Source organism: Carex rostrata, chromosome 14 (assembly GCF_964058835.1).
Source record: "Carex rostrata chromosome 14, lpCarRost1.2, whole genome shotgun sequence".
Taxonomy (NCBI): Eukaryota; Viridiplantae; Streptophyta; class Magnoliopsida; order Poales; family Cyperaceae; genus Carex; species Carex rostrata.
Window position 1 is genome coordinate 8,901,865 of NC_135931.1, and position 15,437 is coordinate 8,917,301.

Genomic DNA, 15,437 nt, shown 5'->3' on the forward strand with positions numbered 1-15,437 from the left:
GCTTTGCATGATGCTCTGATTTATTTATTACGATCTAGACCCAGCAGATAATAAACATGCTGTCGATATTGACATCTAATTTATATGTCTGTAATTATGCTCGCAACTGTCGAGTTGACTTGTTATTGTTTGAACAGCTCCGGTCAAATTTGTTTCTCTTTGATTAGTCAGCAATGGTGAAATTCAGCAACGTTTAGAAAGGAATGATAACAATCACAACATCGCTCTAAAGATATTATTGTGAGATGAGTGAGGCTATATATGGTACTATGGATAGTGCATATTGATTTGTGCTTTAGTTTGAAAATTCGAACCGTTCAATATAATCTCCATATAAATATATACTTGTAAACTAAATTCTATATATTTTTTTTAATGGACAGAAAATCACTTGGTCTGAAAATTCTGAACCATCCAAAAACAATGATTTTCTATCCATCTATAAAAAAAATATTAAATTTAGTTAATAAGTACATATTCATATGAATAATATGTTGAGCGGTTCAAACCGACTGTTAAAATTTGAAAAACAAAAATATTAGTTCGTAGTACGGACCCATCCGTGGTATGCATAGTACCATAGCCTCAATCTTATAAGATTGAACAAGGATGAACTATTATGCAGTGCATTTTACTGGGGTATTTCAAATATAAGTAGAAATAAATGTATATTTTACTGGCTCGACCTACATATGTTTGCTTGATGATCTCATGGTTTTGCAGCTATTGATTATAGTCTCTTGTGACCCTGTTTAGGGGTGTCAACGGGTATGATACGGGTCGGGTGGAGATATTTTCATATCCGTATCCGTTGTGATAACGAAATTTTTTTTTTACTCTTGCCCGTCTTTTCGGATACGGTAACTAGTCGGGTAAACGGATAAAAAAGTGTCATTAACATTTCGATTTATGCTTTCAATAAAATATTTTTCAAAATAAGAAAAAATAATTAATACAACTAATTTTTATTATGAAAATTTAATAAAATACAAAATTTTATTGTGCCATGTATCATCTTCATACAAATATATATTTATATATCTACAATTTTATTTTTAAAAATTATCTTATATGAAAATGAGTAAGATAACAGAAAAAAAAAATCATTACCCCGTACCCGTACCCAATTAGCTAACGAAAAAAAAATCTTACCATTACCCGTGTTTTTGAATACGGTACGGGTCAGGTAAACGAGTAAAAGGGTGCCATTGACACCCCTGACCCTGTTGAGCTTTTTTCTATTTCGGGGATAAGTTTAGATCCGGTACCATGTGTTGGTACCGGTTTAAATATATTATTATTTTAGTTTTAATGGTTTCTAATGTAGAACTGTAAATTGGACTTTTTAAGCGCAAATGGAAATCGATAACAACTTTTCATTTTTTTTTTTTAAATCCCACCACCACAATTCACAATATCGCTGTATTGGAATCTTAGCAGTTAGCAGTTAGCACGCTTAATTGTACTCTCCACATTCCAAATTTGACTTTGACCGTGTTGATTCGTTCAACCTACGTCACAAAAGATCAGTTGGCGCAACCGACTAACCGACCAAAGGCGAAGAAATAAAAAAAAAAGAGAAAAATAAAAAATAAATAGAAAAAAAGTTTATCCTGGACCGACATTTTTATTAATATCCAATCTAAAATAAAAATTATTAATTATACCCATAAAATCTGATTTTTTTTAAATGTCCAAATCGATCACTAGGTGGTCGGTTCTTAAAAAAAATATAAAATTTCAAATAAAAATTAGTATCTTATAAGTAAAATAAAAATGATTTTTTTTAAGATTAAAAATTCAATTTTTTTAAAATATTTGTTAGATTACTTTATTTGATGTGTAATTAGCATAATTATAATCAAAAGTATAAATAGCGTTTATCGCGTCATAGCGGAATAGCTAAGAAAACAACGCTATGCCCATATAGTGCGGCTGTAGTGCAAAATAGCACAGATAGCGCCATAGCTTTTATGGTCCGAAAACGCTATAGCGTGCTATTTAAAACCTTAATTATAATATACAATTAGCATTATTATACTACAATACACTAAATTACTTGAAATTATGTTAAATTAAGCTCAAATACGCTAAATTACGCAAAGAGAGACGATATCTTCACTGAAAGACGAAAAATGACAACGAAGTTTCCGATTAAGATTTTTGTTTCTATTTTTCGATCTAAGTAGCTTAATAAATTGGTTATATAATGAACTCGTATAATACCAATTTTTACTTTTTTGGAAAATTTTTTAATATTTTTTATAATTTATGAAAACGACACAAAATGATAAGCATAAATTATATACACATTTGATCTAGATTTTATCATAAAACAACCTCAAATATCTTGTATTTTTAATATAAAATGATTTAAATACACCTGGAATCAAGTTACTGCGGTTATTTAGCTTTTCGTTGCAGGAAATGATGGAAAATGGCGAAAATACCCTTCAGTGCGGATCAAAACCACCCGCAGTGCGGATCAATGCAACCGCACTGAGGACTTAGCCGCATTTCCAACAGCACAGGAAAAGTCTGAGCCTAATGCGGATGAACTTCCACCCGCAGTGCGGATGAGCCCAGCCGCACTCAATACTTAGCCGATTTCAGAACCTTCAAAGAAGTAGAATCCACCCGCAGTGCGGGTCATCCATCTACACTGCCATCCGCATTCAACTAATTCGCAGAAGTTAAATAAGGAAACTCAGAGCCAATGCGGATGAGACCACCCGCAGTGCGGATCAACCATCCGCACTAGAGCCGCAGAAAAGCCAAATTTACATAATTTCAACACGGTTTCTATTTTTGGCACTTCATGGATGCGTTTTACAGCCAAATATGGACAAGGCAATCCTGGAAAACAGTCCAAATATAGCACCCACTAACTCCACTTCCTAGCCTCTTAATTGGGCATGATCCTTGGCTATAAAAGAGGGGGGGTTCATTCTCCATTCATCTCATCTCTTCCTCTTTCATTCTCTCTCTATATACACAATACTTAGCGATAAATTCTGGAGAAAAGGAAAGCTTTCAAGCAAAGAGAAGAAGGGTTTCCTGAGCAAGAAGTCGGCAAGATAGAGGTTTTTGATTTGTTAAAGGGTGTAATTACTTCTTTTATTTCATTTCTTCTTACTTTGCCAATTTTTGTAATGGATCTCTCCATGAGGGAGTAGATCTCTCTCTAGGGGTCTAGGTCAATGCATGAACTTGTTTGATTCTATTTTATTCGGTTATTTGTTTTTATTATGATTGTTTTATGGGATTTGATTGTTAATTTTTGTGATTTATCATTTGTGTTGATTACATAGTTTAGTACTTGAAATCGTGGTAGTCCCGCTTTGGAATCGGTTTGTTAAGCAAAAGATCCAAAGAAGGATGAGAGGAGAGTACCAAATTATGAACACAAATATCTTAGGTTTTAGGTTAGAAGCGACCGTACTTTGATACCTATAACCGGAACTATAGAAATTAAGGGTTAGGGTTTGGTGAAGAACGACCGTGAAGTCAAACCCCTACTTAGGACACCTATATTGATTAAGTAATTAGTCAATATAGGCTAACAAGAGCTTAATGGGTCTAGATAATTAGGGTGAAGAACGACCGTGAAGTCCGAAATTATCTAGGCACGTTATTAATTCACGACCGTGACCCTTTTTAACACTTTAGGTTAGAAACCTCATCAAATCATACATGAATTCAAACAAATACCGAATAGATAGAGTTAGCAAGGGATTGTAGACCAAAGACCCCTAGATCTCTAAATCTTGAAAGCAAATCAATTCCTTTCTTTTACTTTTATTTACAATTATTGTTTCAAACTCCTTTCTTTTGGGTATTGAACCCAACCTTAGGAATTGTTAGAACAAAACCCCCCCAATTTACTTTTATTGCACTTTACTTTATTTTATTTTCTGAAATTTATTACTAAAGTTTAAACTAAGTTTTTATCGTACTCCCTGCGGTTCGACATCTCAAATACTACTTTGATAGAATTGTGCACTTGCAATTTAACTCAAACGTGTGTTAAAGGTTTAAAAAGTACATCATTGTACTGAAACTTTGTGCATACGCTTTTGCGCGCATCACAAAATCGGCCTAATTTAGCATAATTTAGCGTATTTCAGTATAATTAGTGTAGTTTAACATAATTTAAAGTAATTTAACGTATTTTAGTATAATTATGCTAATTACACATTATAAATAAGGTTCCTTTTAACACTATAACGACGCTATACGGACATAGCGTTGTTTTCTATGACACGATAAACGCTATTTAAAACCTTTGATTATAATTATGCTAATTATATATCAAAGAAGTAATCTAATAAATATTTAAAAAAAATCAAAATTTTAATCTTAAAAAAAAAATTAAAATTTTCAAACTGGCCATGCCGATTTGAAAATTTTAATTTTAATTTTAATTTTTTTTTTTTAGAACCAGCCTCTAGGTGGCCAGTTTGAATATTTGTAAAAAATCAAATTGTGCGGATATAATTAATAATTTTTATTTTAGATTGGGTATTAATAAAAATATCGGATTGTTAGGTACAGGAAGACGAAAACTAACTTTCTTGGACATTACTTCCTTGGCTTTTACAAACCCGGGGACCTTGGAGTCTAAGTAAGTTTATCCCGGGCCCACACGGCACCTCTCCTCCGTGCATTTGGAAATTTGGTAGCAGCAAAGATATGCACCACTATATCTACCTTCATTTGCTTACAGGCTTCAAATCTCAAATTAAAATAAAGTACTGAATTTGTCAGTTAATTTATTTAGCCTGGATATTTTAACACCTGGAGCTTGATTGTCTGAGAATAAATTTAGGATGGTCTTAAATTAAATATAATAATTATTAGTGATGGATAAGAATTGGTTTTTTTTTTCTCATTGAATGCATATTTGCTTAGAGGCTTCAAATCTCAAATTAAAGTAAAGTATTGAATTTGTCAGTTAAAATTTATTTAGCCTGAATATTTTAACACCCGGACCTTGCTTACCTGAGAATAAATTTAGGATGGTCTTAAATTAAATATAATAATTATCAGTGATGGATAAGAATTGGATTTTTTTTCCCATTGAATGCATATTTGATTTAGTTCAATTACTATAGATTTTCAGGATGGTCTTAAATTAAATATAATAATTATTAGTGATGGATAAGAATTGGATTTTTTTTCCTCATTGAATGCATATTTGGTTTACTTCAATTACTATAGATTTTCAAACTTTGAAAAAAAAATAATTACTTTCATGTTAGGATTCAGTATTTTTATTTTAGAAATCACATCCTAATGCTTAATTCAGAGACTGAGTAATGATTTCAGTTAGATAAAATATATCTAAATTAGGTGGGACACAACATATTTTTTTATCTTCAAGAATAGTTTTACAAATCCTTCTACAAAGTTATAGCGAAAAAAAAACTTTGTAGTCTGAGTGGAGTAGGTGTTGCATTAAGCTAATATATGACTTAATTTATTATATTATAATGTGAAATTCGTAACACTTGAAGTTTGCAAAGAAGTTAAGACGTCAAACTCAAATAAATCCACTCTGATTTCGGTGTGATTGAAGTGAACAGAGTAAGTTAATTAAATGGTTTATTCATAATAATAAGTTCGAATAATTGCACAACTTTGGAGATGATTAAAAATGATTTTAAAAATCCGGACAAGAACCGGATTCGGGGTACACTACTGTGGGTCCTTAGCATATACACTTTCCAGAAAAACGGCAGCCAATTTGGAACGGCCCGCCTGTGTGCTGTCTTACTTGCACCACCTCTATACGCTGGAAAGAATATACCACGTCTGTGTTACCTGATTTCTGTAGTTTTTCGTAAACTGAGTAATTAAGGACGTTCTTTTTGACAGGTTTAGTGACTGAAAGAAGTGCTACATGTTTAGTTACATATATTATGCCATACAGTATTTAACTCTTCACGAGAAACAGGTGTGGAGTTCGCTCCTTTTCGTGTCATCTTCGCGAAACCCAACGAATTATTTAGCCCCAAAAGGACCAAAACCCACCACCCCAGATTTTAAAACAGAAATAACGAAAAACAAAAGAACAAAAGAAAGCACACCAGCATTTCGGTTGCGTGTCACGAACCTCTTTTCTTGATTCTTCACCTGAGAGCCATAAATTGGAATGGAATTGGAGTTGGTGGCCTCTTTTCTTCTTTTTACCTAGTTTGTGAAGCTTAACAGTGAAGAGAAGGGAAAGAGAAGAAATCCGTGAATTATCCCATTTACAGATAAGTTTCCTTTTTCACTCTTTCGTGAAGAATTCCACTTAATTTCCTGGCTTTCTGGTTTGGGAAATTTGGAGAGAGATTGTGTTCTTCTCGACTGATTTGGAGTTTCAGTAGTGTTTTATTTTGTTTTTCTCTTGAGCTTTGTTAACGGGTTTAGTCGAAGTGTTTTGTAAAGAAAAGTTATTTAGATTTACTTTTGCGAGAAAAAGAGATGGGAAAACCAACTACAAGGAAGAAAAAGAGCTCGGGAGGAAAGCCGAGCGACACGAGCTCAAATCATAGCTCAAAGGTTCTAGATCAAGACATGGCGATTTTTATCGACATGTCAAATCAATTGAGAGAAGATGGAAATAAATTACTTCAACGAAAGGATTTTGAAGGTGCAATTAAACTCTACGAAAAGGCTATTAAACTTCTCCCGAAGAACCACAAAGATATTGCATTACTACACACTAATATGGCAACTTGTTACATGAAAATTAACCCGGTTGAGTACCATCGGGCAATAAACGAGTGTAATTTGGCGCTGGAGTTTACACCCAAGTATAGCAAGGCCCTGTTGAAGCGGGCTCAGTGTTTCGAGGCATTGAACCGGCTCGATCTGGCATATAGAGATGTCCAGGTGGTGCTTTCTATGGAGCCAAAGAACACAGCTGCCTTGGAAATCTCTGAGAGAGTAAAAAAGGCTATGGAAGCCAATGGGATTGCATTGGATGAGAAAGAAATTGTGGGACCGAGAGAGACTGTGGTACCAAAGGAGAAGCCTAAGAAGAAAAAGAGAGATAAATCTGAAAAAACTGAGAATAAATTGTTTGTGAAGGAAGAAAAGAAGCTACCCGAGGCTAAAGAAGAAGAAGTACCCATGAAGGCTGTGAAGTTGGTTTTTGGAGATGATATCAGGAATGCACAAATACCGGGCAATTGCACCATTTTCCAATTGATGGAGACTGTACGGTCGAAATTTCCTGGGTTGAAAGCAGTTTTAGTAAAATACAAGGACAAAGAAGGTGACTTGGTAACAATTACCACCTCTGATGAGCTCAGATTTGCCCAGGAATCTTCAGACGAAGGCTCGGTGAGACTATACGTAACCGAAGCAAACCCCGAGCAAGAGCTTGTTTCAGAGGAGGGCAATATTGGAAATTCAATTAGTGGGTCAGAGAAAAACCAAACTGCCGACAGTGAGAATTGCAGTGTGAGACAAGAACCTGAGGACTGGATCATCCAGTTCGGAAGGCTGTTCAAGAATCATGTTGGATTGGATTCCGATTCATATCTGGATTTGCATGATTTGGGAATAAAACTGTATTCTGAGGCCATGGAAGAGACAGTAACTAGTGAAGAGGCACAAGAAATATTTCAATTGGCTGAGAAAAAGTACCAAGAAATGGCAGCTCTGGCATTTTTCAATTGGGGAAATGTTCACATGTCACGTGCCAGAAAAATGCTATATTTACCTGAAGATTATACAAAGGAATCTATAGCTGAATTAGTGAAGTCGGCTTTTGAGTGGGCCCAGAGTGAATACATCAAGGCCGAGAAGATGTATGAAGAGTCTCTGCGTGTAGATCCAGGATTTTATGAAGCTCACCTTGCACTGGGCCAACAATTCTTTGAGCAAGCGAAACTAAATTGGTACTATGAGCCCTCTGCAGATGCCCTGGAGCTTTTTAACAAAGCTGAGGAGAACATGGAGAGGGGCATGGAGATGTGGGAAAAGACTGAGGAAATAAGATTAAAGAATATTTCTAAACCAAATGAGGAAAAAATTCTGTTGGATAAGATCAACCTTGGGGCCTACTTTCGGGATGTGTCGACTGATGAGGCGGCCGAGCTGGCTGCCAACATGCGGTCCCAGATAAACATCTTGTGGGGCACCATGTTGTATGAGAGGTCAGTGATGGAGTTCAAGTTGGGCATACCTACTTTTGAAGAGTGTCTAATGGAGGCAGTAGAGAAATTTAAATTAGCGGGGGCATCGCCCACTGATATTGCTGTAATGATAAAGAATCACTGCGCACATGAGACCGCTCAGGAAGGTATGTGCCAATATGGTATTTGAATTTCACTTTACTTATGTGCTTTATGTATTCGTTGGGGGTTTGGTGCTCTGGTGGTACTTCTCGGCTATACTATACCATACCACTCTGTCAGTCAGATCCGGTACTGGTATATAACAACAATATAAATGGCAATGTCATTTTGTAAGCCATACCAGGCTGGTGTTGGCAGTCTCTGTGTTTTATACACACAATACCAGTCAGGCCTGGTACTGATACAGACCGCCAGTACTTTTGGATTAGGCAGAAGACCAGACGACAACATCTACTATACATATATTATTTTTCAGGTCTGGTGCTGGTACTGACTGTTAGTACTTAAATATTAGTCAGAAGGCATATGATTGTAAATAGCTGTTAACTAGTACTGATCGCATATTCTACGGTTTGTTGCATTCATGAATATTTTAATATTGTGCACGTGCATGTCATGGTGCTTTTAAAAATGTTTGTTTCTTTTCCTTTTGGGCTATCCATGTTGCTTGTGACGTTAAAAGGAACACTTAATGTGTGGTTTTTAAAGGTACTGACAGCTAAAATGTGCATTTATTAATACCGTACTTGTTTAGTTATGCTCTATTATGCATGTGTTAGTAGAAATGGGCTTTTCAATTAAATTAAACTTGTAGACAGCTAGACAGTTGGACAGTATCACAGTATAGTATTCATATTATAATACTATTTATTGTTTGACATTATACTCCTGCTGTGTTATCTTCTATAATGCATGCAAAAAAACACCTGTTTCTTATTTAATAAAAAATAATCTTAAGAGATAATTTTGTTTGTACTGACTACTAATACAAGTACATCAATATCTCCTTTTAAAAATGAGAGTACAGTAATAATGGTTTCATAATACAGACTGCTCATGTAAAAACAATGTGATCTTACGTACTATTGAAGTTATTGCAAGGTTTAGTTGAGATCTATACGAGATTAGGCACCATTTGATCTATAGAAATTCTAGATTGGTCCTAGAACTTCTGTTCAAAAATTCTAGATATGGTATTGTTCATTACTCCCTCCATTATTTTGTTGTTAACTCCAAATGATGCAGCTATTAACTTGAATTAACATCATAGATAATTAATCAGGGGGCTTAAAATCTTCCCACTTTATCTTGCTTTTGCTTCTAATATGTGTGGGCACGATTTCTTTATTCAGAAAATAGAAAATATTAGCATGGATTTTTTTTCCTGTTTGATTCTTGGTTAGTTTGGGACTTGTGATTTTTCAAAATACATGAATTGGATGGAGATGGAGATGTAGATCAAAGTGAGATAAAAGATGGCAGGATCTTCTTGTTTTCTGCACCCTTTATTGAGTTTATTTTAGCTGAGTTTTTGTTGATCGAAAGGGTAAATGAGGTTGTACAAAGAAAATAGACACCTACTGATTAAAAAAAAGTGGAAAAAAAGAGTTTCTGGACCCTTTTTCATATTTGATGCAGGTTTCTCTGTTAAATGCTAAGTTGTTATCTCCTTTGTTTTGTTTGTAGGATTTGGATTCAAAATTGACGAAATAATACAGGCGTGGAATGAAATGTATGATGCAAAGCGGTGGAGCAGTGGTATCCCTTCCTTCAGACTTGAGCCTCTGTTTCGCCGTAGGACCCCAAGGCTGCATCATGTATTGGAACATATACAGTACGTGTGAAAATCTATTTGCTGCTTTTGGTGCTGGGCGTTTTATATGCATATTTTGGGGTACTCTCTAATTTCTTTTCTAGAATAACTTATGTGAATAAATTTTTGGTTTTAGGACTAATTTGTCTGTTATTGCAGAAGAGAAATTTTGGAATAGACTAGTGTGGTTTCGATCCCCCCAAATGTTTAATTAACCTCCTAATATTAATGATTTTGACCCTCAATTCATCACCAAATAATCTTGTTAACCAAATTTCTACTCAGCTCAACCCAACTGGTGTGTTGATTCCAAGTTGAGTTATGGATATTGCAAAATTTATATATATATAGAGAGAGAGAGTTGGGCTACGGTGCTTCTTGAAGTAAAGCGAGTGTTTTACTTCACATCATAGTTTGCAATTTCAAAGTTCAAAATGTCGATCCGAACCATTCAAGTTGATCTCCATATTAATTTTTTCTTGAATACCAAATTTTACATTTATTGAAAATTTATTACTAGTTTTTTGAATTTTTGAAAATCACTGATTTTGTATGGTCCACAATTTTCTGAAAACAGTGATTTTAAAAAATTCTAAAAAAATAGTAAAATATTTCTAAATATTGTAAAATTTGGTCACCAAGCACAATTTAATATGGAGATCAACTTGAACGGTTCGGATCGACGTTTTGAACTTTGAAATTGAAGATATAGACATGAAGTAAAATACTCACTTTACTCCATGAAGCACCATAGCCCGACTCTGTCTCTCTCTCTCTCTCTCTATATATATATATATAGGAGGGATTACTTGCACCTTTTCTTGGTGTCACCGGATTACACTCTACATTTTTTTAAGTCCAAACAGTCGATCCAAACCGCTCAACATGATGGATATATTAAAATGTGCTTGTAGATCAAATTTTATATTTTTTTTTTTGAATTTTTTTACTATTTATTAAGATGGATACAAAAATTCAATGGTCTAAAAACAATGATTTTGTAAAATACTTAATAAACCGTAAAAAAAAAAATTTGTAAAATTTGATCAAGTAGATTTTTTTAACTTAAAAATTTTAAGTATAGGATGATTCTCTCAATCGCAATACCCCTTTTAACCCAGTGCATTTTAAGTGACCTCGGGCTTACAATCTTCTTACCAATTTTAGATAGCAAAATATAAAGCAGCATGGTCCAATGCTGGTAACAGCAATACCTCGAGTTATACTTTGTCAAGAAGGAAATATACTTGCTGTTTTAAACAATAATTGTGTTCCTTGCTCTTCAATTTGCAGTTTGCCTCATTTCTTTGGTGAAAGGTAGGTATTGTTTCTTCTTTGGAGCGAAAGATGGTTTGTCAAAATCTGGAGCTTTGGAGAAGTATTAGAGAAAATGTGTAGGTTGGCGAGTTTAAAGCTTCCTACATAATTACATCATTTGTTTCATTTATATTTGTTTCCCATATCTTAACAGACATTCTGGTCCATATGAAATGTTAGATTGACGTGGTAACACTTTTTGTTTTTCTAAATCAGTTCAAAAAGAAATTTGTAATCATTGGTAAGATTTGTATTTCATCTGTTGGAATTAATGCATGTCTATTACTAGTTTGATATTTTTTTTTCAAGAGTTCGTAAACTGTGCTAAATGAAATTAATTTTCTCTGATGATGAGTATAACGGACGGTTAAACATTTGTTTAATAAGAGAAGTTTTTTTGTTTTTTGTTTTTAATATTATATTCCGTTCAATCAAGTGCTTAATTTGTTTTATTCAATCAATTCATTGAACTATTGAACTGTTTTCAAATTTACGTTTAATTCTAAATATGCTAACATGTCCTTTTATAAAATGTTAAATCTTTGGAAAAAAAAATGCATCTATGCCATATATTTAATCAGAAGTCTTCAAGATTAATAATTAATAGGAAAACGAAACCATCATCTCCCTTCTCTAGTTCTGCAAAATAATTCTCAATTAACATGTGGAACGAACCCATGATTTGGGTAAAGATACTAGTGTTGGTTTGACTTTATGTAGCGCATAAGCAAAACAGTTGAAATCAAAGATAATATAACTTGTGCGCTGCATGAATTCAAATTAACGTTGTCAAAATACTTATCCCCATGCCTCTAATTTTTTTCGTCCTCAAACACCTTCTGGAAAGATCCTAGTTAGTTCGGTCTATTTAATTTGTTTATGACTGTACTTTTTATGTTTAGATAGCTAATACGTATTATAATTTTCGTAGTAATAAGATTTATAAAACTTAAATCAAATATCATACACAGGTTTTAGCACTGTGTTACTTTGAAAATGATGAAGTCACTAAAGTTTTAACAGTGTTTTTTTGCACTATGTTACTTCAAAATTCAAATCAAATATTTTGTTTTTTCAGGTGCCCTATATGAGCATATACATAAAGCTGGGTATTATGTCGTCAGTGATTCCCCAGACCGTACGATTTCAAAAGGAGGTCTGCCTCTTTCTTACAATAGCCTGAATTTTATACCATTTTTGGTTAAGTTCACGGATTGAATTATCAACATATGGATCTTCCTTTTTTATTTCAGGTACAGGAAGCACAAATAGCGCAATATAATTACATACTGGTGGTTGGCGCAAAGGAAGCTGATACTGGAAAGTTTCTCTCCATTATTTGTGCATCCTTTACAATTTCTTAAAAATATCGTGTCAGGGACGTTGGTCTAGGCTTGTACTAATTTCGGGCAAATTCTACAGGTCACGTTACATTTTGTAACCGATTATTTCTTCTGGGTATTTGATCATTTGGATCATTTTGTAAACGAATGGAAATGGTAGGCATGTGTTGATATTGAAAATTAGTCGAACATTCCCAGAGGTCAGTAATTTAAACCCCATGTTTCAATTCGGTCAATTTAAGTTCCAAGAGCGTCTTTATTTACCTTATTACTTGTGTTGCTGATAAGCTGATTAATTCCTATGTTGTTCCTAAAAAATGGTGTTTAAGATGCTATTTAAAAACCACTTCAGCAGGGAAATTTTTTCTTTTAATAATTTGTTATTTTTTTAACCCTGTGATTTCCAAAGATTATTTAATAGCTTATTTTTGTTAAATGGAATGGTGAATTACTGTGAATACTTAATAGTGGTGTGAGAGAAGATTGGATGAGTCATATGAGTTACGAGGGATTCTACTATTTTGGTATAAATCGTGTCGATAGAAGTAAAGTTCTAAATTATTATTTTATTAAAAAGGAAGGTGGTACAGTTGGCTAGAAAAAAAGTTTTAAAATTATTAGTTACTCAAAAGGTCAAGAGTTAAATTCCCTCTCACAACTTTGTAGCTTCCGCGAAGATTTTTCAAAAAAAAAATATTATTCTATAACTTTTGGAACAAAAAACTAATAAAATGGATATTTGTTTTATATGAGAAATTTATATATATCCCCTATTAATATTGTTCATAAAAAGTCAGCCAAACTCTTGAAATAATATAAAATTCCACAGTTAAAATTTAATGAATAAAAAATTGAGACTATTTGTTATTAGAACAATTATATTACTCCCCCCCATTCCATCCCCCCACCATCCCCCCATTCCAAATTATTTTTATCTCATTTCAATCTCGTTCACATATTTCACGATATATGAGAAATTTTGCGAATATAAAATCACGAACATTTTCTACGTAATTTTCTCTTTCAAATGAGATCTATGATGACATACTTTCGGACAAGTTATTACAGAAGTATTTATCCCTCATCGTGCAAGTATTTATACCTACACAGACATATGAAAGTATTACTATCAATTATTATAAGTATTTATACTGATATATGAAAGTATTAATATCATGTATTATAAGTATTTATACTGACATATGAAAGTATTAATATCAAGTATTATAAGTATTATATGCAAAAAAATACTTTCAAGTATAGGTATAAATACTTGCACGATGAGGGATAAATACTTCTGTAACGACTTGCTCGAAAGTATATCATCATGGATCTCATTTGAAAGAGAAAATTACGTAAAAAACGTTCGTGGTTTTAGATTCGCAAAATTTCTCATAGATCGTGAGAAATATGGACGAGATTGAAATGAGATAAAAAAAAACCCACCTCTAAAAATGTGCATGGTCCCTCATGTGATTTGAGATTCCCCCCACCCTCCATAAAAAAAATGTGCATGGTCCCCTAAATACTTTCCTGCTTAGGGATAAATACTTTCGTTCTTCGAGATAAATACTTCTGTACGTAAGTATTAATACCTTATGAAAAAAAATGACAGCTGGAGTTTTTTGGCATTTTGTGCGGGGTTAATTGCGGGGTTAATTATCACTGTCCTTGTTATTAATATCCAATGCCATTGACACTGTTTGTTCATGTTTTTGATCAATTTAGATCCACTTATTTCGTATACAAGTGTATAAATTTATTTTACTAAATCTAATAAAGATTATGTTAGTGATGATATTTAGCCACGTCGCCGACTTCATAATCTATAGAATATGCGTAAATTGGATTTTTCAAAATGATTTACTTGAGGAGCATCTTTATTCTAGTAATTCAAATGAGTTTCTAAACTTTTTAAAAACTAAAACTTCTAAAGTTTCTAAACTTTTATATTTCTAAAATTAATTTTAGAGTTTTTATTAAGCCACATCAACAATAAATTATAAAAGAAAAATAATTTGAGCCATTCATTTGGTCAGAGTAGAGTTTATAAACAGTTTTTTAAGAAGATACTTTTATACATAGTTTTTTATAAGAAACTCTTTCATATCTCTAAATCAAAATAGAAATTGCTACCTTATATTAGAAACTCTAATAATATTAGAGATGGAGATGCTGTGCTTACATGACAATTTTATATTTTGTCAAATTTATTTAGTACAAAGACAAGCGGTAAAAAAAAATGTTTAGAAATTAATTTTACCGACTTTATATTTCATCATTCTTTTTGCTTGATTTGATACTAAATATCATGAATAATTTATAAATTTTGTATGGAAATTTCATGTTTTGAAACTTATCCGATAAATCTTGAAACCAGGTGATATTTTGGTGATACTTGGAACTAAAATGCTAAAATGTCTTTGATGACATAGCCGGACCAATATAAAACACATAATACTATAGAATGCACAGAGCCTTGTGCAGCGGCCCTGGTCCGATTCTAGAGTCTGCATCGTCTGCATTAACTCAAAAGAGCATCTTTTGAATTAATACATATCGAACCGTTCAATTATAAACATAGTTCATTTGATCTCCACCTAAAACATATGGATTTTTAATATTAGTATAGATTTAATTTATATGAATCTTGAAACTAAGTTCAGATGTATTAACTTAAAAATTCCTTTTTGAGTTGACGCAGAGAATACGAATTCCCGATTCTGGAGGACCACTAGCAAATCTAAAAAAAATTGAGTACTGCGAGCGAATCCATAAAATCTGAGAAAAATCGATGCTCAATAGATAGAAATATAGAATTAAGAGTAG

At 33.1% G+C, this 15,437-nt stretch overlaps 1 protein-coding gene across 2 annotated transcripts; it reads left to right on the plus strand.

Moving 5' to 3' along the window:
* The first annotated feature begins 6,051 nt into the window (after positions 1 to 6,051).
* Positions 6,052 to 11,561, plus strand: PHOX1 (Octicosapeptide/Phox/Bem1p (PB1) domain-containing protein / tetratricopeptide repeat (TPR)-containing protein). Of its 2 annotated transcripts, none has more exons than XR_013514887.1 (3): positions 6,052 to 8,299; positions 9,822 to 10,029; positions 11,242 to 11,561. XR_013514887.1 is itself a non-coding variant. In XM_078315133.1 (3 exons), the coding sequence occupies exons 1-3, from the start codon at positions 6,472 to 6,474 to the stop codon at positions 11,267 to 11,269; spliced, it is 2,004 nt and encodes a 667-aa protein (XP_078171259.1). In that variant the 5' UTR covers positions 6,058 to 6,471; the 3' UTR covers positions 11,270 to 11,561. The 2 variants fall into 2 exon arrangements, 1 of the variants encoding a protein (XP_078171259.1); XM_078315133.1 differs by having other exon boundaries at positions 6,058 to 8,299; positions 9,822 to 9,969.
* The last annotated feature ends 3,876 nt before the right edge of the window (positions 11,562 to 15,437 follow it).